At 37.3% G+C, this 23,832-nt stretch overlaps 1 protein-coding gene across 2 annotated transcripts in view; it reads left to right on the top strand.

Moving 5' to 3' along the window:
* The window catches only part of LOC149265138 (polyadenylate-binding protein RBP47-like), a 51,861-nt gene extending 32,483 nt beyond the window's left edge, over positions 1–19,378 (top strand). The window contains exons 3-6 of one of the 2 annotated variants that reach the window (XM_089429150.1): positions 18,356–18,417; positions 18,490–18,620; positions 18,750–18,846; positions 18,965–19,378. In XM_089429150.1, coding sequence (XP_089285276.1) covers positions 18,356–18,417; positions 18,490–18,620; positions 18,750–18,846; positions 18,965–19,135 — 461 coding nt within the window. In that variant the 3' untranslated portion in view covers positions 19,136–19,378. The remainder of the gene's footprint in view (positions 1–18,355; positions 18,418–18,489; positions 18,621–18,749; positions 18,847–18,964) is intronic. The other variant, XM_089429153.1, reaches the window with a different exon arrangement.
* Positions 19,379–23,832: the final 4,454 nt, after the last annotated feature.

The following is a 23,832-nucleotide window of genomic DNA, read 5'->3' as shown; positions in this document are numbered from 1 at the left end:
ATGATAGAGTCCCTGGGTAAGAGGGAGCTCTGGGAAGTTCCTATGAGCAAAGGAACTCGAGCAAGTTTCTGAGTAAAGAGAAACTTGGAACTTTCCCTGGTTAAGAGGGAGAGCTAGACATGACATTCTTGTCTTCAGTTTGGAAGAAAGAATGGAGGATTGTATAATCATCTGGCATCCGACGCTCTTTGAGGATGTGGTAGGGCATCCAAGACAAGAGTGGGCAAGAGGACCGATATTCTTGAGGGCTGGGAACCCAAGATGAGAATAGTCCTGTAGGGCATACTCTACGAACATCCGGGTGGGTATGACCTTAAGAGAGACAATGATGATGCGTGTCTATCAGTGATTGGTCTCGCCAACATTTTGTGCTCTGATCTAAGTAAGAGATAGAGCTGTTAGTCAAGGCCTTGCTAAATGGAAACAATGTTGGTTGAAATGATGCTATAACAGATGGATTACAAATCTGATTCTTATTATAATAAATTCTTTAGATTGAGAATGACTAAGTACCATTATGAATACCTCCCTAGTTAAGAGGGAGTGTTGAAGAAAGTGTAACTAGGTTCAGTTTTCATAATGACATGATCTTTGTAATTGATGTATTAAATTATTTTTGTATGCCTTGCTACATGGGTTTCATGAGCAAGAAGTGTCACTAGATGAAAGACTTCTTCTTGATGTCTTTAGGATTTATTTATGTCAAAGAGTCATGTTATGTGTATTGAAACTCTTCATGAGTTTATGTAAGTGTAATCAAGTCCACAAAGGTGTGTAGAAGCCCTCCAAAGACCAAGCATAATCCTCCAAAGAAGTCTGCAAGCGAAATCAAGAAGAAGCTATTCATGTCCGCTGTAAAATCAAATTAATTAAGAAATTGAAAGTCATGTCGGTGCAATAAAGAGTCATAACGGTTCCCAAACTCATGTCGGCTTGCATATATGGGCAAATTACTCTAAATACCCATGAAGGGTTAGCGAAAATAACACAAGAAAATTTCGCAAATCTGTCTCTGAATTTTCGGGTGTAAAAGGAGCAGAGGATTCACATTTTCGGTAGGTTAGATATAGGGTTCAACTGCCTCCTCGGATGGGTATAAGGAGCAGCAAAACCTAGATTAACACCCTCTCGACATACTTGCAATCTGAAGGTAAAGTCCTGGAATAGATAGAATAGAAAAAGGCTGCGGATATATGCATAGTATTAACGTACGTTCTGGGCTAGATATAATCTCAGACATAGCCGCAAGCAAACAAGACTTCGGATGGCACAGTGAACCACAGTCTTCGTGAAGCCCTCTCAGTGGTCTCGATATGATGGGAAGAAGCATCCAAGACTGTGACTATCAGAGTCTCGACAATTATTCTATATGCAGTCACCTGATGGTCATTACCACTAACACAATCACAGTCTAGACATCGTGTGAGGAGAAGGGTCACAGTGATATAATCCTAGCGTAAGCTACAACAGACTTCCGTGAAAGTGCAGACGCAGTCCGAAGAAAGAAGGATCACAATAATTTAGCATAATCATTACTATCTCACAGTCTTGATGAAGAGGATCACAATAATCAACCTGTCTCTGCATACCTTCTAGGATAGTCATGATTCCGATTATAATCATGATCTTGATGATGGTCTAAAGAGGATTTCTGTGCAGTACATAGCATACATATTAGTCATGATCTTGATGAAGGTACATAGATCATCTAAGTGGTGATTTCTAGGAAACAATCATGGTGCAAAGATCAGTTCAGTGAAGATCTTAAGGTCCAACAATAGTCCTCTCAATGATGGTAGCAATAATGGTGACCTCAGAGGTGCAACAAGGATGATGATCCCAGCAGAGATGAAGTGGAGGATTAATGTCTTGGTCTTGGAGTGGCAGAATGTGTCAAGGGTCATGGTCTTGGTATTCGTCAATGAAATCTCTATAAGAAGAATTTTGCGTGGGTTTTTCTCTCCAAGAGGGAGAGATTTTGGCCCTGGCAGAAAGCCAAATACTTTGTGTTCTTGTCTCTTTTGTTTTTGACAGCAGTTTGATGAAGCTAACATATACTCGCTAATAATGAAGTAAACATCAATCTAATATAAATTATATAAACACTTCACAAATTGTTATCATGTAACGAAGAATCAATGTAATTATGCATGCCCTAGATTCTTCGACACCTACATCCTGTGTTCTTGTGTACTTTTGATCTTCATGTTTTTTGTAGCTGTTTGATGATAAGAACTACATAATAATAAGAGAAGAAGCAAATAATCAAGTAAAAGTTAAAATACATCACAAACAATTATCAAGTATAAGAGAAATCATCTTAATTGTATCCCTCTAGATTTCTCAACATGGTATCCGTGGCAAGTTTGACAAAGGGCATGATGAAGATCACTACATCTTTGAAGAAGTCATTGAAGCAGTTTTCTATGATGGCAAGTCATCTCAAGCAAGGCATCAAAGCATTTTGGGATATCCTATTATCTATCATGAATCATATAACCAAGACTTCGACTACAAAGGACAAAGGGTTATTCTCAACACTTATAGGTACATTTGAAGATGAAAATATATGGGTAATTTACAGTGGAGCATCCAGACATATGACAGGTGAGCACAAACAACTAAAGACCCTATCAAGAGGAAAATATTCCTACTCTATTGAACTTGGTGACAAGAAGAGCTATCCTGTAAGAGGAATTGGATCAACCTCTCTGGAGTTGGAAAATGGAGGAAACATACATCTCAACAACATTTTATTCGTACCAGGTTTGCAAAAGAATTTACTTTCTATTTCATGTCTAGAAGATAAGGGAGATAGAGTCGCTTTTATAGATGGAAAGGTTATGGTATGGGATAAAGGCTCTAGCATCAACAATGCAAAAGTCATTGGGATTTGTGAAGGAAGACTCTACAGGTTACTCACACCTCTCTCTCAAGCCTTGGTTCACATTGAAGTTAGCCCATGTGAGCTTTGGCATAGAAGGTTTGGACACCTTCACTACAAAATCTTACCAACTCTAAACACAATGGTGAATGGCATCCTTGAACTTAAGGAAGATCATGAAGGAGTTTGCAAGGGATGTGCATTAGGTAAAAATGTTAAGAAACCATTTGGAAGCAGTGCTTCAAGATCAAAAGAAATTATGGATCTCATTCACTCTGATGTTTGTGGTCATAACAAAGTCTTTAGGAGGTCATCTATATTATGCAACTTTCATTGATGACCACCCAAGGAAAACATGGATCTATTTGCTAAAGTCCAAGGATGAAGTATTCAAAAAATTTCAAGAATTCAAAGCAAAAGTGGAAAATTTTACAGAAAGAAGGATAAAAATACTAAGATTTGACAATGGAGGAGAAAACACATCAAAGGAGCTCAACTTTCTTTAAGGAGGATGGAATTAAGAGGGAGCTGATAGTTCCATACAATCCAGAGCAAAATGGAGTAGCAGAGCATAAGAATTGCTCAATTGAAGAAAGTGTTACTTATTAGAAATGCAAGACAGCCAATAGAGAATAGAAAAAAATCTCCTGCTCTTCGAGGATGTCCTCAGCGTAGAGGAGTATGTGCTAGGGTGTATGTGCGAGCTATGTTGCATGATCAAGACTTACCTCAATTTCTATGGGGTGAAGCATCTAAAACAACTGTCTACATTCAAAATCGAAGTCCTCACAGATCATTGGATAACATGACTCTTGAAGAAGCATTCACTAGGAAGAAACCATGTGTAGACCATCTTCGGATATTTGGTTGTCCTGTCTACATTCACATTCCAAAAGATAAAAGAAAGAAGTTGGATCCTACAAGCATGAAAGGCATATTTGTTGGCTATAGTAACTCTTCAAAGGCATATAGGATCTACATAAAGGAAGGGCACCGAATTGAAGTAAGCCAAGATGTGATCTTTGATGAAAGTGTTGCATATAAGAAATCTAAAGATCTCCCGATTGACTCTGATGATGAAGAACTACCGATATTTGAAGAATGTTCTAGGGAGGAAGAAGATTCCAATCATGAAGAAGAAGGTCCTAGTGAACTTGTGCAACAAGTCATCATTCCTGAAAATAGAAAGAGACCTAATTGGTTGAAGTCTACTCTTCAAGATGCAGAAGGACATGGAGCAACCAAGGGTACATTCAAGGAAAGTAAGAAGCCTAAAAGATATTTAGGGTATGCAGCTTATATGACAAAGTTGATTGAAGTAGAACCATCCACCTTTGAAGATGTTGTCAATCATCAAGAATGGAAAGATGCTATGAATGAAGAATATCAATCAATAATGAAGAATGGAGTTTGGGAAATTGTTCCTAGGCCGAAAGAAAAATCTGTGGTGACTTCCAAGTGGCTCTACAAGATTAAGCATGCAACAAATGGAAGTATTGAGAAATATAAAGCAAGGTTTGTGGCTAGGGGTTTCTTCCAACAAGAAGGCATCGATTATGAAGAGACATTTGCACCTACAGCCAGATACACGAATATACGATCGTTAGTCTCTTTGGCAACATTGATGGGATGGAACATCCACTAAATGGATTTCAAGACAACATTCCTGAATGGTACTATCAATGAAGAAGTCTATATAAAACAACCCTTGGGATTTGAAGTGAATGATAATGGATTCATGTCTGTAGGCTGAAGAAGGCACTTTATGGCCTTCAACAAGCTCCAAGGGTTCGGTATGCATGGATGGACACATACCTACAAAGATTGGGCTTCTCGAGAGTTCTGCTGATTCAAATCTCTATATCAAGGTAATGAAGAATGAAACCTGTAATCATTTTTCTATATGTAAATGATCTTCACATAATAGGTGTAGAAGGTTGTATTCAAGAATGCAAGAAGCAATTGGCAACAAAATTCAATATGAAGGATCTGGCGCTGATGCACTATTACTTGCATTCTTGCAAGTAAGCTTCACAAATTTGAAGAGGCTAAGAAGTTTTGATTCAAGCCCTGTGGATCCTACTAGGTGTAGACCACTGTTTTAAGAATCGGCTGGTTCGGAACCGACTCAGTCGAGTTGGTCCGAGTCAAGCCCTCACTGGGTCGACTCGGCCGAGTTGGTCTGAGTCAAGCCCTCACTGGGTCGACTCGGCCGAGTTGGTCTGAGTCAAGCCCTCACTGGGTCGACTCGGCCGAGTTGGTCTGAGTCAAGCCCTCACTGGGTCGACTCGGCCGAGTTGGTCTGAGTCAAGCCCTCACTGGGTCGATTTGGCCATAAAACCGGTTCGGTCGGCCAGGTTATTACAAGACAACTCGGCCGGCTCAGTAATGACCCAGCCTGCTCGGCCGGCTTGGTGACAACGACCCGAAAACTCAAAAAACAACGATTTTTTAATTTTATTTTTGCTTTTTGGGGACCCCAAACAGATTTGTAATTTGCTTATAGGTTATTTGGGGTCCATTTCCCTCTCCTAAACCCTATAAAACCCGCCCAACCCCTCTCATTTCTTCAGCGATCTCATTGCATTTGAGTGGGAATTTGAGCGAGAGTTTGTGAGGAGTTGTGGAGTTTTTTTTTGCAGCAACAGTGAGGAGTCTTGGGCAAGCATTGTAGCAGGAGTGAGGAGCTTCTTGGGCAACCATTTGGAGCAGCATTGAGGAGTTGGTTTGTTGGAGCAACCTTGAGGAGGCAGTTTGTGCTTGGAGGTATTTTTTTTCACTTGTAAAAATTTGTTTTTGCTTATTAATTTTTATGTGCAAATTTGGAAATTGAAAAGAGTGTTTTTTGTGAAAGAAATGAACATTGAAGCAATGCTATTTTTTTTGTTTTCATTTTCAGATTTTTTGCTTTCATTTCCAAGTCAAAAAATGGCACCTAGAGTGAAAGATGCTGCTTGGGCATATGTTGAAATGGTTGATAGTCAAATGCATTGCAAATTTTGCCATAGAAAAATTAAGGAAGGTCCTGGGGGCATTAATAGGCTGAAACAACACTTGGCGAGGATTAGAGGCCAAATTACTCCATGTGAATCAGATGAAATTGGGGAGATTAGGAAGGAATTGTTAGCCAACTTTGAGAAGTTTAAAGAAGAAAAGGCTAGGCAAAAAGAGTTAGAGGCTGAAATTGGGAGGAAGAGGAATATACAAAAAATGCTGGCTACCAACCCCCATTTTGATTTTGAGGGTTCTTCCTCTATCCCTTGTACTGATGCATCCAACCCCTTCCGATATGTTCCTCCCTCTTTGGAGTCTATTCAAGAAAAGGGTAAGGGTAAAATGAAAAAGAAAGGTGATATGAATATCAAAAGTTATTTCATTGTCACACCCTCCTCTCCATCAGATGCACATGGTCCTCAAGTTAGTAGAACTTTGCAGCCCACTTCAGATGACCATTGGGAGAAAGAATTGAGTGAGACTGCTTGTGATTACATATGTAGATGGTGGTATAATGCTGATATCGCCTTTAATGCTTCCTGTTCACCATATTATGAGCCTATGTTTGATGCCATACATGTTGCTGGAAAAGGCTTCAAAGGCCCTACTATGCATGAGATAAGGGGGTGTCGTTTGCAAAAGGAAATTGCCTCCATTAATGAGTATTTGAAAGATTTCAAAAACTCATGGACAAGAACATGATGTACCATCATGTCAGATGGATGCACTGATCAAAGAAACCGTACCATCATAAACTTTCTTATCTTCTGCCCACAGGGAACCATGTTTCTAAAATCAGTTGATGCATTTGATAAGGTAAAAGATGGACAATTGTTGTTTCAGCTATTGGATGAGGTTGTTGAGGAGGTGGGGGTGGCTAATGTTGTTCAAGTCATCACAAATAATGCCTCTAACTATGTTCTTGCTAGTAAACTATTAGAGGAAAAACACAAAAACATCTTTTGGACTGCTTGTGTTGCACATTGCACAGACCTCATGCTTGAGGATATTGGCAAATTAGATTGGGTCAAAAACACTGTAGATCATGCCAAAAGCATAACATAATTTATTTACAATCATTCATGGATTTTGAGCTTGATGAGGAAACACACAAGGGGCAGGGATATTATTAGGCCTGCCATCACTAGATTTGCTACTCATTTTTTGACATTGCAATCTATGCTTTCACAACATAGAAACTTGGAAAAGATATTTTCTAGTGAAGAATGGAATTAAAGCCAGTGGTCTCACAAACAGGAAGGAAAAGAGTTGAAAAAGAAAGTTAATGAAGAAATATTTTGGAGAAAGGCAACAAAGGTTGTGAAGCTTGTTGAGCCACTGGTTAAGGTGTTGCGGTTGGTGGATGGGGAAAGATTGGCTATGGGCTTCATTTATGAGGCTATGGATCAAGCAAAAGAGAAAATAAAGAGGGCATACAAGGATAAAGTGGCTAAGTATGGGCCCATTTGGGCAATCATTGATGAAAGATGGAACAATCAACTCCATCGCCCTATACATGCAGTTGGGTATTTTTTGAACCCACGGTATCATTATAAAGCTAAGGAGACAGGGGCTTTGAAGGGGGAGGTTAGACTGACTGCACTGATCGCATGATCCCATGGGAGTGTGATCAGCTGGAGATACACCGACAGACCACAACCTTCAGCAATGCCTCAGGTACCTTTGGGAAGAACCTAGCAGAGATTGCAAGGGAAGCAGATGAGCCAGGTAAACAAAAATTTCAATTTTCAAATTCTTAATACTTACTTTGTTAAATCGTTTATAATTTGAAAGTTGGATATAATTTGTAATTTTGTTGAGCTAACTCATTACACTCCTATTTTTTTTGCAACATAATGGTGGGAGGCTTTTGGTAGCCATTGTCCTAAATTGCAGAAGTTTGCAATTCATATTTTGAGTCAAACTTGCAGAGCTACTGGGTGTGAGCGCAATTGGTCTGTCTTTGAGAGGATTCACACGAAGAAGAGAAACTGTTTGGATAAAAAATGGTTAAATGATCTAGTCTATGTCCAATACAACCTCCGGCTCAGACGCAACCAATTGCTGAACAAAAGACCTAATTCAGATCCCATTGTGTTGGAAGACATTGATCCAACATTAGATTGGTAGTGGAGAGTCATCCAACAGAGTTTCATACTGATGTGGATATTGATTATGATTATGAGACGATAACATCACTTGAACATAATGTTCAGTTGAATGTAGATCCTGATCCACTTGTACCAGCCTCAGCCTCAAGGCCAACAAGTCCTCCAGTTGCAGGCGCTTCCTCTGCTCAGCCACGACAAAAGCACATATCTCGTCTATCTCAGCTTGCAGCAGCTGCACAGCTTGCTAGTGTTACCACTTCTACAGTTGTAGTTGGAGATGATGATGAGGAGCCGTGGGGCTCCCTGTCTGAGTCTGATCTAAAGGTTGATCCAGATGATCTTGGCTCCTCTAGCAATAGCTAGTAGTACTGGTCACAATTTACTTTTGTTGTAGAGGCCATTTCTAGCCTCCTTGGTTATGTGTGTTTGTTTTGATCTCTATATCATCATCATGTATGTATAGGACAATGCATTGGGTGCCATTTTGATATAACAGATATATTCATGAGCCTACTTTGATCATATGTTGTCTTCTATCTATATTCTAATGCTGTGTATTTGGAAACATGAATGAAAGTCTTTAAAATTATGTTTTTTTATGAAAAAGTAAATATTTAATGTATTTTTTACAACGACCGAGTCATTGAAATCGAGTTGGCCGAGTCGATACCGAGTCGGAGTTGACCCTCGGCCGAGGCAGAGTCAGAGTCGATACCGAGTCGGAGTTGACCCTCGGCCGAGTCAGAGTCGGAGTCAATACCGAGTCGGAGTTGACCCTCTGCCGAGTCAGAGTCGGAGTTGGAGTTGACCCTCGGCTGAGTCGGAGTTTTAAAACATTGGGTAGACATTTGGTTGGCTCTTTGATGTATCTGGTGAACACTCTACCAAACATTTGCTTTCGAGTGAATATTCTCAGTCAGTTTTAGATAGAGCCCAAGTATGACCATTGGATAACAGGTAAGCATATACTGAGATATATGTGAGGAACAACCCATTACTGCCTGAAGTATGATAGAAAGAATGATGTCCAATTGATTGGATATACAAATTTTGATTGGGGAGGCAGTGAGACATATGGAAGAAACACTACTGGAGGATGTTTTAGTTTGGGATCCTCTATGATATCATGGATGATTAAAAAGCAAGAGTCAATTGCTTTGAGTAGTGCTGAAGCTGAATACATTGTAACATGTGAAGTAAGCAGAGAAGCTGTTTGGTTGAGGAATCTGCTGTTTGACCTGTTTGAAGGATTGATGGACCTATGATTATACATTTTGATAACACCAGTTGCATAATGTTGTTTGAAGACCCAGTGTTCCATGGAAAGACAAAGCACATAAATAACAAGTATCATTACATATGAAAGTTGATGATGATGGAGTGTTGCAGCTACAGTATATCTCCATCGATGAGCAAGTAGCTGACATTTTGACAAAATCTTTTCCTAATAAGAAGTTTGTGTATTTGAGAGACAATCTGGGATTGGTTGATATCTCCTCCCTAGTTGAGAGGGAGAGATAGACACATCATTCTTGTTTTCACTTTGTGAAGAAAGAATGAAGGATTGGTAGGCATCTAGTTTTTGATAATCTTTGAGGATGAGGTAGGGCATCAAATAGGTAAGAGAAGTCGAAGAGGAAATTCCTTGAGTATGTGTTATTCCAAGACATGAATTGTCATAAAAGGACATACCCTTTAAGCACTCGGGTGGGGTATGTGCCTTAGAGACAATGATGATGGTGTCTATCAGTTATTTGTATTGCCAACATTGTGCTTTGATCTTGTGGAGAGATAGAGTTGTTAGTCAAGGCCTTGCTATGTGACAATGCTAGTTGGTTTAGTGAGATGCAATGAGATAAGATGAAATAATAACTTATAAGATGGCTTACCAATCCAACTCTTCTTATGAGATCTCTTCAGTTTGAGAATGTCCATGTACCATTATGAATACCTCCCTAGTTAAGAGGGAGTGTTGAAATATGTAACTAGGTTCGGTTTTCATAAATATGAAATGTACTCTTGATTCTTGTATATTGTAAAAAAAAAAGAAAAAATATTATTGTTATTTTTTGTAGTATGGGTTTCATGTTCAAGGTCTTTTTATAGAGGCCAAGCATCTATTGTGCTTCTAGGATTTGTTATAGAGTCAAGAAGTCAATAGAGTCATTGTCATATGAAGAAGACCCCATTGGGCATATTGTAACCTAAGTTACCGGATCCGCTGAAGGCAAGAGGTGGAACCGCGGATCCCCGAATCCGAAATTGGTACGGATACGGATACGCTAGGATCCGTGTACGGTCAGTTAATGACTTAGTTAATGACTATCTGCCAGCGTATATATATAAAGATTTAAATAAAATTACGCGTGGTTTTTTAATACCATCTGCCGGTTTTTATATATATATATAGATTTCATTAAAATTATGCGTCAACATTTTTTTAATTACTTCGGCCAAAAAATTTCAGAGACGGACAGTGCAGTCATCAGCGCAACAAATTTTTAATTACTTCGGTGAAAAATTGAAGAACTACGGTTCTGCTATACCAACTCCCATAAAATATGAATCGAATCATTTATCCTATCCACATTTTAATTGATTTTATTGAATTTGAATAATATTTTAATGTTGTCATAAATTCCGGTCAAATATAAACACACTACTCGCTTTAGATATGCCTTGAAGCGTGTCAGCAAATCGATTCCATGGCGTCATCGATCCATAGTTTTAATACAGTAATACATGTTTTATAGTTTCATAATTTGATATATACGCCTGCTCTCACGAATGTAAGATTCCAAATCAATCTGATTGTCAAAATAAGATTATCAAATACAAATCCATGGGATATTGAATTGTATACAGAAGTCTGAGCTTTCAAATTGTCAACTCAGGCTTTTTGCACGATAACACATATTGTGACTTCTACCAATACCAAACAGTGATCTTAATACCTTTCAATATAAAGATCTCTGATTTAATTAAAAAGTTTATTTATTTTAAATAAACTTTCAATCATAAAGATCTTTGATTTATATATATGAATAATAAAGTTATTTTAAATCAATTTGTTTTTTTAATAAGCTTTAAATATAAAGATTTCCGATTTAATTAAAAGGTTTATTTTGATGTTAATATATATATGATAAAGTTATTTTAATTTATTTACTTATCATAGTTTTTAATACCATCTGATATATATATAGATATGCTTTTTGGTTTATTTTGATGTTAATATATATATATATATATATATATATATATATATATAATAAAGTTATTTTAATTTATTTACGTATCATAGTTTTTATCATAGTTTTTAATACCATCTGATTGATATATATTATATATATATAACAAAGTTATTTTAATTTATTTACGTATCATAGTTTTTAATACCATCTGATTGATATATATAATAAAGTTATTTTAATTTATTTACGTATCATAGTTTTTAATACCATCTGATTGATATATATTATATATGCTTTTTAATACCATCTGGCATATATATATAAATTATATAACTTATATAATTTTATGTTAGGTTGTTAAAAATCAAAATATATTTTAATTTTTATAAATTAAAAAAAATATATTTTATGTAATAACTTTATTTTAACAATTATATCAATATGTTAGCATTAATATTTAGCATTAATATTTATATGTTTATTTGTTTGTTAGTTTTTAAATTTCATCATTTCAGTGTTCAAATTCATAAATTATCTAATAATTTTAGTTCTAATGTTGTGATTCATAAATGGTTTTGATTTTAAACATCAAATGTGTTTTCTAAAATTTAAAAAAAATATTATTATATATTTTTGTACTTGCCGTATCCTCCTCGTATCCGGATCCTGCCTTTTCAAAAATGCAACGGATCCGTATCCGGATCCGGATCCGTATCTGTATCCGTATCCGAATCCTGGTAACTTAGATTGTAACGTGTCAAAAGAATTATTTTTGTATTTAAAGTGGCAAAATACCCCTCCAAGACCTAGTCGTCCCGGCAGCTAAGAGGTCAGCCTCATTAGGGCATGTCGTCCTCCTTGGAAGCCTATATATAGGAGGGAACTCAACCTCCTATATAAGAATCCATCCATGACCTCAACAACAAATATGAAACCAAAGGAGTTAGAAAATGCGGGGTTCCAGTAGATCCCTGTAACATGAATGGGATGATGTAGTGTATTGTTCCATAACTCATCAATCACTCTCCATATCAGTTGTTGTTTCTCAAACCCCTCACTGCCTTATAATCATAATAGCCGTGAATGGATTTTTTGGCCCTATCCAGGGCCTCAGACAAATTGCCCATTGCGGGTTTGTCTCCATCAACTAATCGAAGGACCTTTTTCAAAATTTCAGTAAAGGTATACACCTCCTGTAGTCTTGCCCAAAAACTCTTCTGGTATGAAACTACCTTGCATATGGCTTCTCCCTCTGTTTTGCGGCTAAATGATAAAGCACGCCACTCCTCTGAAAGAAACATTCTCTTCGCATCCCACATAGAATTCAAGAGAGATTGAAGAGATATGAAGCTAGTAGCAAACCATGTAATAGCAGGTCGCACCAACTCCTTGTTATTGTTGAATGTTCTCATCAAATGAAGCACAAATGCATGATTATATATAAATTTTGTAATGATTTTTGATGATTCAACAATATCCCTAACAAAAAGAATTTTTCCTATGCCCTCCAACATCAAGTCAATACCGTGTGCAACACGAGGTGTTCAAAATAAGTTAGGATGCCTCTCCATAGGCATCCTGCCAGTAACAACATAATTTGCAACATTATCCATTATGGCTTGACCTGGACAACATGTTGTGGAGCTACCTCCAGAATGAACATGTCCAACAAATCATGCATCTTTGATATGTGCAGATGCATCAACAAATTTCATAAACATTGCCCCCTAGGGACAATTAACTAAGAAGTTGATAAGGGTTCCACCTTTTCGATCAGACCAACCATCTAACATCACAGTGCATCCCGTCTTGTGCCCATGATGCCCTAAATTGCTCCAATATTGTAGTGCAATCAACCTTTTCATTTTAAAGAATAGGCCCTTTCAAGTCATCATAAGAAGGTGCTTTGTACCCCGGGCCAACAATAGCAATAACATCAAACATGGGTTGATAGAAGGGATTGTTCTTGGCAATGCTGAAGGGAATGAGACTCCATAGAAAACACTTACCCACCAGCTTGTCAGCTTCTTCGAGTTGACCTGATAGATGGTTGTGCACCAGGTATGGTTCTAGGAACAAAAAATGATGAGGCAGCTGTGGGGTTGACTGTAGAAGCTGATGCTGAAGAATTGCTCTCATGGTCACCTACCACCACTCCACCCCTTTCCATTTGAGTCTTCATAGCTTCCTTGTTTAGTTTGGCTGAGTCCATATCTTCTAATGATTTGAGGGCTTTATGGATGATTTCTGGAGTTGCATTTGGGCAAAGTCCTACTTCATGTCCCAGAATTTATGCAAGGTGGAATTTCAATTGGAATACTCCCCCTGTCATATGCTTCCCACACAATTTGCAACTCAAATTTGATCTATCAAACCCCATTGGGTTCACCAAATTCCCACATAGGGTCCAAATGTCTTGGCATGTTTGTTGAACTGTTAATGTAAGATTGAACCTAGGCACAAGAAGAATTTAAAAAAATAAAATTAACAATCAGCATTTTCAATTTTTGATAATAAAAAACCCTCTCCACTCAATGAAACAATAATGGCAAAAAAACACACTCAAACCCAAGCAAAAATCATGGAAAAAGTATGGGTGACTGAAACCCAAGGCAAAACAAGAAAGAAACAAAATAAGGGCAGAATTTGATGCCCATACCTGGAATCCACGGTCTGCTGAAGAAACTCGGTCCAAAATCAATTTTTTTTCCTTGGGATCCTCAATAACCTCGGTTTTCTCCTCTTTCTCCCTTGTAGAATCGTTCTCCTCCTCCTTAGCTCTCTCACTTGCCCTCTGTTTGCAAAATGAAATGAAAAAACCAACTCAAAATCTTTAATAAGTTGCTGTTCCGTGGGCCGGCGATTTTTTGAGGCCGACTCACGATATTTTGGCGATTATAAAGATTTAATCATGATATTTTCCATTTGAAAAAATTGCTGATTTGATCAGCCGATAAAATTGCCACCGCAAAAAAATCGCAATTCGGCTATAAAATTGCGATTTTATTGCAATGTTTGCAACAATGATTCATGCCACTTCTCAAATTGCAGTACATTATTGGGGTTGGGGCCTGGGTGTAGAGCTAAAATGTTCCTGTGTACTATTCAATGTTGTATTGGTTCTGTGGAGGCCTTTTCAGGTCTCTAATGTGATTCGTTGTGTTGTTTCTCAGCCTGTTTTTTGGAACATTGGCTGTTTGTCAAAAGGTAACATGGTGTGAGTGTTTATTTTGGTAAATTGGCCACTGAGCTACTTATATACGATTTACATCAGCATTTGCAGTTCTGCTTCCTTTCAATCTGTCCTTGACGGCTTGAGTCTCTCTTATTACAGCTTCTGAATATTGTGTCTGGTAGAAAGCAGTGTTGGTTGCTGCCGCCTTTGTCCTCTTGTTGCAATAAAGGGTCCTCCTTTCTGTCTTCTTCCTTTTTCCTGGGGTGGCCTGCCACTACATTTTTTCCTCGTCATTTCTCTTCCTTGTGTCTGGAGCCTTGTAAATTTCTATTGGTTTGCTGTAAGCCATAGTGTTGGCAGAGTGCTGGCCACCTGCATTGTAAACCTCCTGACACCGCCAACACTCTAGATGAGTACAAATCACTGACCCTTCTGATTTCACATATATTCTGTTCAACCTCTCTGCATATAAGTTGTTTTCATATGTTCCATAATCTGCTGCCCTAGCAGGGGTACCATCTGGTTGAGCGGCCTGCTGGGAGAGAGCACATTCATGAATGTCTATGCATCCAAAACAGTCCCAACTCTCCTCTTCTTGATGTATCCCAGCCCCATTACCACTGCTCTCATACCCTTCTGGCCAGGTGGCATCCTCCGCTGCTCTATTCCCTAATACCACATTGGGGAATCATGGTGTGAATGTTGATGCTACATGTTTCCAAGAAAAAGTCTACACTTTTTGACTGCTGAAGTGGTGTTACCCTGGGTAGTTTGACTTCTTGTGCTGAAAGGTGCTTATATAGTCCAGTATGGGGGAGATATTGTAAAATGGTAAGCACTGACATGACCGTATGTTGGCCAAAGAGAGAATTTTCACAACATAGAACCTGCTGTGTAGAGAGATAAAAAGAGAGATACCAGATTTACGCATAAATAGAAGCACCACTATATAAACAGAGATACTATATATAAAATTTATATGGGGATATAACTTCATAAGTTCTACCTAGTTGAGTGGCACTCCAAGATCAATCTCAGACAATCGAAATGTTTGCACCTCGAGGTATTTGATTGCTTTCAGTGCTTTTCTAGATCTGGGTTTAAGATGGTTCTAGAGGGGTCATATTTGCAGTGACGAAAAGGCATTGTGAGTTAACCATTGGAAAGGGGTGCCATGTGAGGCTAAGATTAGGTTGGTTCAAATAAAAGGCTCTTAATTTTGTGTGTTATAATAAAATAACAAAGGAGAAGATGGTTTTTTAGGGAAGGAGTTAAAACATGAAAGAGATGATTAAGTCTGACCAAAGTTGCACTTGCAGAGAATATATCATGGTTGTTTAGGATTGGGTATTTGTGCCCATGCTTGGAGCTCATTTAATTTGAATTGAACATTGTGTTGTGATTTTGATTTGAAATTAAACTATCAAAGAGATGAATTAGGGTTTAGCAGAGTTGCACAGGTGAAGAATATTTCATGATCGTTAACTTTATTCGAACTTTTGTAATGTTATTTTGATTTGAAATTAAAACATCAAAAAGATGAATTACGTTGAGCAGAGTTGCACAGGCAGAGAATATTTCATGATTGTTTAGGATTATTGGGCATTTACACCAATGCTGTGAGCTAATTTAACTTGAAATGAAATGCCTTGCCTGGCAAGGATTGCCAGAAAAATATAAAATAATAAAATAATAAATACAGATAACTACGTTTGCGAGACCTGTTAACATATCTCTGATTTAATTAATATTAAATTGTCCTTGCTGGCATCTGTAAACATAGTTGAGAAAAACATTGCATATTCATTGTTACTGTAAATGCAATGTGACTGGGGAATAATTTTGCAAAAAGAATGTATTTTTATTAATCTTGTAGGTAATTGAGAATAGTTTTACTTATCAGATAAGTGGGGATAAGAATTGATGGTTGTGCTACAATCATGCAGACCACATTCTTGTAATTAAATGTTCAAAAAAAGGCTGCTGCACTAAACATAAGAGGTATATATATATATATATATATATCTATAGTCAATAGATCTTAGCTTGAGTGGTTTGGTGAACAATTTGTTTCCCCAGCTGCGTGGGTTTAAGTCTCTGGAGACATGTTGTAACTGGCCCATTTGTGGCATTTATGAAATAGTTGTATCTGCTATAATAGTGGCTGCCGATCTGATTGAAGTTACCAATTCTCCAGAAATTCTCCTTCTGGTTATCTATATATGTATATGTGTGTGTGTGCATCACTATGGATCCAAACCATTATACACAAATATGCATAGTTTCTCATATATAGCAGGGTTGCATATAACCGAAATGCTAGCCGGTGCAATCCATCTTTGAACCAAAAATACATCAACAAATAGGCCCTAGACTCCAAAAAACCATGCTACAACAAATACCTACATATCATCAAAATCTAAGTCACCTGACACGGGATTTGGGATTCGTAGGATACGGGGATTCGAGTGTCGGATTCAGACATGTTGACCCCCCGGAACAGGACACGTAGGATTCATTATATATATATATATATATATTAAAATTTAGATATTTCTTACACATTCTCATTAATGATACAAATTCATTGATTTCAAACATAGATCTTCATCTAGATGTTAGTTTTACTTTTTACAAAGTAAGTTAGTAACATTATAGCATGCATAGTACATAGAAATTCAAATATCTGCATAAACCCTCCCAAACCTCATAAACCCTCATAAACCCTCACAAACCCTCACAAACCTCACAAACCCTCCCTCATAAACCCTCACAAACATCATAAACCTCATAAAACCTCCCTCATAAACCTCATAAACCCTCACTATTTTGGGATTCGAATCCCAAAATCAGGACACGATGTGTCCTAACAGGACATGACCGGGATTTGATGGTGTCCCATTTTTGGATTCGAATTCCCATCCAATCATGTCGGATTCGTGGGATTCGGACACGTGGCCTGTTTTGGACGAATCTGGTTTCATTGATCAAAATCATTGCCTGTATTGGGATTTTCATCATCAATATCACCCTCTAAGCATTAATATAAGATAGAAAAAGCTTGACACGTCAAATCGAGATTTTGTTTGAGCGATGGGTACATTTTGACTAGGGTCATGATAGAGGAGTTCAACAAGCAATGGCACCAACATCGAGGTACATGGGGGGCTTGGCGTTCTTGATTAAATGCTAGTTCCATACCCTCATACGCGACAAACTCCAATGGAAACATTGCAATCCCACCAATCCTGCAATCCTGAAAATTGTTAAGAAAACTTCATTTTCATCTATTTACTTTAAGAATTTAATATTACAATTAATTACATATCTATGGTTGAATATTGGGCTGCTCCACTCATATATTATTGCTTTAATTTTTTTTTGTTTTTGTTCCAAGGGTCCTTAGCTGCATTGTATGGAACCGGCCAGTTTCATACAGAATTGGCTGCTTTGGTACCAAGCCAGCCTGATCCCTACAGGAACCAGTTGGTTTAGTATCAAACCAGCCTTTTCTGGTTCTGTTCCACCGGTTAGGGCCTGAAAAGTTAAAACAGCTGGCCTGGATGGATCCGTACAGGAACCGATTGGTTCGGTAACAAACCGGCTTTTTCTGTTTCTGTGCCATCAGTTAAGGCTGGAAAACAGCTGGAGTGGCTGGTTCAACTGGTTCTGCTCCGGTTCTGATAATGCTGTTCATAACATGCATTTGCTGATTGTCTTAACTGCTATGTTAAACATGCTTGCACTCGGTGCTGGTTATTTTACATATATGCATGTTGTGGGTGGTGGTTGGCATACATGCTATTGTAAACATAATTCTATAATTGACTAGTCACAGTGAAGATTAGTGGAATTGCGTTGTGCTAAGTTTATTGGTCATTTTGACTGGTTGCTGATTTAGGCATTGCCAAATCATGCAATGTTGTTTTCTTCAAATTTATGATGGTTTTATGTTATTAGGTTTGTTATACTTTCCCTTGATTATTTTTGTTTACAGCAGGCAATGGTGGATCTCATGCCCAAGGATTCCCGTCAGACAATGATTTAAACAATACAACTGTGAGTTAATTTTTCTTCTATTTATCCCTCAGATTTTGGTTGTTGCTTGTTCTCATGTTTTCATTTATGCAGATATTTGTAGGACGGCTAGACCCAAATGCTACAGATGAAGATCTGAGACAAGTCTTTGGCCAGTATGGTGATCTTGTGTCCATAAAAATACCTGTTGGTAAAGGTTGTGGATTTGTCCAGTTTGCGAACAGGTAAGCTTTTGAAATCGCTGTATTTGTAGCATTTTTGCTTTGTCATCAGAGCTATATTCCCACTTCTTATTCTTTGCAATGAAACGTTTTAGATCCTGGTTGAATTTTGTTGGAAATGTATTTGTTCAGGGCTTGTGCTGAGGAAGCATTGCAAAGGCTCCATGGTACTGTTATTCGTCAGCAAACTATACGCCTTTCTTGGGGACGAAGCCCTGCAAACAAGCAGGTAAAATGTGTACAAGTACTTAAGGATTATGTCTTAAGTTTACATTCTTTTACTTCTGGCATTAGTTTTGCTGAATATTGGGATCTGAGAATGTAATTTATGTTGCCTTCTAAACCAGCAACCTCAGCCACAGGGGCAACAGCCTCAGTCTGATCCAAATCAATGGAATGGTGCTTACTATGGGCAAGGATATGAAAGCTATGGTTATGCCCCCCCTCCTCAAGATCCTGCAATGTATGCTTATGGTGGCTACCCTGGATATGGGAACTATAATCAGCAGGTAAGCTAGAGTTACAAGTCTCTAAAGCTTGGTCACACTAATGTTGCAAGGGCTGTTTATTTGCCCTTCAAGTTGGCTTCATTTGTTTTCAGTCTGGAGGCTGCAATTGTTTTGTTTTCATTACCAGGTATAGCAACGTTTTTGCTAGTTGTGTAAGCACATAAAAATTATTGCTTCATATTCAGGTTTTCATTATCTGAGATCAACAGATATTTTCCCTAGTTATATTACATATTTCCTTATAATTTTAAATTGTGTTTTTTTTTTGTTAAATTTTTGTATCAAGAACATGCTACTTTTATGCATATGCTTATACATTAGAGCTTGGATTCTATAGAAATGATAATATTATGTCATTAGGAATGCCATTGTCTCAGTTACATAATAATTTCTCTTATACTTTTATTTTTCCATGGTACCGAAGATATTCAAATTTCCAATTGATGGAGAATATGTGAGAAATTTTTATAAACAAATTTTGACGACTGCTTTTGGGTAATGGTCAATTGTTTTATATATAACCGTGGTTGATTTTTATAGGTGCCTGTCTGCCAAAATTGCATATGTAGATTTTCATTTGCTAATCTATACTAGAATATTCACTTGTATTAATGAACTTGATATTGTTGCACTCAAGTTTTGGGTCTTGGCGTCGTCAGTGGATCCTTCCAATGAATCATTTGTGGATCCTTGTAAATTCAATGTAGTGGTTCTTCAAGAACACCCCACTTTCCTCTATACTGTAGAATATCTACTTGTATTAATGTAAATATTTCATTCAAGTTTTGGACCTTGGCACTGTCAGTGCATCCTTAGAATGAATCATTTGTGGATATTTGTAAAGTCAATGCAGTGGCCCTTCAAGAACTTCCCCTTTTACTGTTTTTTCTTCAAAGTAATTTTAAACATATATGTTTGTTGGGAAGATATATTCATGTATACTTTTGAACATATAAAGTCTTGTTTACGGCAAGAAAATTGAGTTCTCATGTGCCTGTGGCAGACAGTTGAGGGTCTTTGCCACAAGATTGAATCTTTAGATTAGTCTTTTTGAAGTTTAAAAGTTAGTTTAGTCAGGAAGCACAAATCAGATATTACAACTATTATCATATCTCATGAAATTGTTATGTTTAAACATTACAAAGACTAATGTATTAACACTCCTTTTCCTCTTCACATCATGAAAATTAACTGAAGAGTTTCAGTAAAATCTGGCAATAGCAAGTTTTCAATGAATTCACGTTCAGAATACTATTTTCTTTGTTGAGATTATCTTTTTTCATGTTGTGAGGATGACTCACGAGTGGATGGTATTTTCCTCCAATTGTATAGCAAATGCAAATTAATTTTATGGGGGCAGAGAATGCACGTCTACTATTGATTCAGTTATTCCAGTGCTTTACAAATTGTGAAACAATTCTTGATATGTTGAACGCTTAGTGTGATGAGCCTGACCAACAAGCTGGTATTATAACATAATGCTTGTCATAATAAAGATCTGTAAATTTTAACAGATCTAAAATTTGGAACTAATTCAGCATGAACAATTGTATTCTAACGGGGTAAGAGCAGTAAAGCGGCAATAACCACATCGCTTTTGCCATCAGTGGGCCGACAATTTCAACACTTTCCAACTGTAGTTTGACAAGAGCTGTTTGGAGAACCATAACTGTAGCCAAGGACCAAAGATGCTGCACAGATAACCTTCAAATCCAATAAATCAGTTTCCCAAGAAGGTATGGTTGCTAACTCTAGCCATATTATCCAAGGTGGTATAGAGTATGGTCTTGTCCAAACTTATTCTATTAATGAATTCCTGCAGAAAGCAAAACTACACACACCCTCATTTTCATTGCACACACCTATAAATAGATACAAGTAACCCACAGTACAAAATTAATTGTTGGCTCCAAAAAGTAGGTCGCATAATCAACTGCTCAATCAACACAACTTATCTATAAAAATATATGAAATGGGTGGCTGTTATCTAGAAGATTGCTATTCTATCTACATTTATCCAATTAAAGACACAAACTGGACATTAAAACTTAATTTCTTTGTTGCTGAGCATGACAATGGCATTTTTTCTAGTCTTTAAACAGTACAGATTTTGAGGTACCATATCAGTTCTATACAATTGGCACTTTATTCCATCTTTTATTTTTATTTATTTTTTTAATTTTCGATGTTTATTTTAAACATTTTGCATTTTTTTTGTAACTAACACATTTTATATTATAAAAAGAGTATAAGTTATGCTGTAGTAATAGCTCGAAGCTTTGAAACATATGTGGAAATCCTACAGTGTGCTAGTAATCTACTATCAGTACTTATGGTCGTTTAGTTCTTTCACACCACTTCATCGTTCATTCCAAGATGGTAACTTTAATTTAGGTGAAGGATGCTTCAAGTTTGCTTTCATCTTCTGACAACCTGTGATGAGTATCATATATGAGTGCTCGGTGTTGCATGTGTTTAAGAAAGTTGTATTATCTTAAACTAGTTCCCTGAAGTGCTTTTTTCTGGAGAGAAGTTTATAGTCCTAAAGTCTAGGGGGATTTTAGAGGCCCATGTCATATTTTTCTTTTGGTTTGTTTTGTCTGTTATAGTGTAGTGCTGGTATCCTTTGGCCTGGATGATCTTGCAAGGACATTCTTTTATGCCCTTTATAAGTGCACCAATAATCAAGTCCAGGCATTTTAGAAATTGCTACTAGTAGTGCTAATATTGTACAAACTGCCTGATCAATTACTAATCAATTTTAGAGCCTTACAGTTGCTAACATAGTTGTAAGCATTTCTTTACAAGATCTTGTGAATCCCAATGCCATATTTCCTTTTCTCATAGAAATAGAGGGAAATTGGGTTCCCAGTGAAAAATTTCTTGTGCAAGAGTTCAACGGCTTTTGAATCTCATTTATTCATCTTGTTTATTGTTGTATGAGTATGGACACTTGAAAGTTGAACCTCATAAAATAAGGAAATTGATGCGGTTATGCCTGCTCTGAATTGATTTTAAAAGTTCACTCTTTCTATTTTCATGTATGTTTGATGTCCATTTCTAAGGTTAATTTTGTTAACCTTGATTGATGGCATAATCAGCATAGACATTCTCCTGGTATAATTGATGTAGTTTCTACATCACCACTTGAACATGAGATGTGCTTAATTTGATTCAATGCTTTTTTGAAGTAGATTTATCACCATAGAATTTCTCCCAAGGGAATAAATGTTCCATACCGCTTATTTCTTTCTGTTTTTCTTTTTTTTTGGTTTTTTGAAGTAGATTTTATAAATTTATACCATGGAATATCTACCGAAGGGATTAATGTTCTATGCCAGTTTTTTTGTTTTTTTTGCCTCCCTGAAAAAGAATTCCATTCGTTCTGGTTTAATGACACCTCAAACTTTGGAAGACATAAAGTAGCTCAAGGCTGTTTGACACTCTCAAATGAGGTCATCTCATGTTTATTTAGTTTATGCCATTTTACATGGAGCATTCTTCATTTATGGTTTGCTTTTTGGATCATTTGAGGTCTATCATGTTTATTCAGTTTATGCTATTTTACAGGAAGCATTCTTCATTTGTGGTTTGCCTGTTAATTGAGGTCATATCATGTTTATCCAGTTTAGGCTGTTTTACATGAAGCAATCTTCATTTATGGATTTGCTTGTCTGGGTTAGTTCATTTTTGTTATGATGGTTGTGGATTTGAGTGCATTTCGACTTGAGTGCAAAAGGCTTTTTGTCATGTTCAAATCATGTCTTCCCTTGTATATTTCTAGGGCAGTTGATTTCATGTAAAAGATCTGTGGTGTTCCCAGAAGTTTTACGAAAAAAATTCCCGTACACAGTTCAGGTGGGACATGCAACCAGACGAGGAATGTGGATTCATGTTTATTAATGGGTATCAATAAATAATAGGGGATAATTGGTAGCAAGAAAGGGATAATTATCATTGAGTGGGACTGCCAGTTGAATGCTTTTTTGCTTTGGACGTTTAACTTGCCATCTCCACAGAGCGGAAGGGACGTGGCATTATTAAAGGTAATGCCACCTGGAGCAGCACCTCCCCTTGCTCTGCTGGTGTTACTCCAGGTGCCTATTAACCTGCCATTTGCTCTGTTGGCTTTACTTAAGGTGGGTGTTAACCTGCCATCTGCTCTGCTGGCATTACTCCAGGTGAGTGTCAACCTGCCATTTGCTTTGCTGGCATGGCTGTCAACCTCCATGCAAACATGGTGTAGCTGGCATCCCTTGCTGATATGGATTGTTTCCTTTAGGAGCTCACTCGAGGATTAGTGTTTAATATCTAATAGAGAGCTGTATTGGAGAATGCCAGTGGAGCAGCACCTAACCCTACATGCTCTGCTGGTGTTACTCCAGGGGAGTATTAACCTGCCATTTGCTCTGTTGGCTTTACTTCAAGTGGGTATTAAGTTATTAACCCTCCATTCAATTTGCTGGCATGGCTGTCAATCTCCACGCAAACATGGTGGCTGTGGCAGCACTTAACTGTTGAATTTCCATGATATTTTGTCTAGGATAGAATCTTGGAATCTTTAACGCTACCAAACCAAGAATCTCAACGGAACTACTTTGCACAGAGGAAAATATAAAGCAGTGAATCACACATGCACAAGTATAGACAACTTTTTACAAAATATTGTACAAATATGTACAACCCAATCTTTACTATATTAAACC

Source organism: Pinus tabuliformis, chromosome 6, assembly GCF_031772625.1.
Source record: "Pinus tabuliformis cultivar Carrire ecotype Pingquan chromosome 6, CPIR1, whole genome shotgun sequence".
NCBI classification, from domain to species: Eukaryota; Viridiplantae; Streptophyta; class Pinopsida; order Pinales; family Pinaceae; genus Pinus; species Pinus tabuliformis.
Note: the sequence above shows the minus strand (reverse complement) of the source record. Positions and strands in the feature narration are given on the sequence as shown.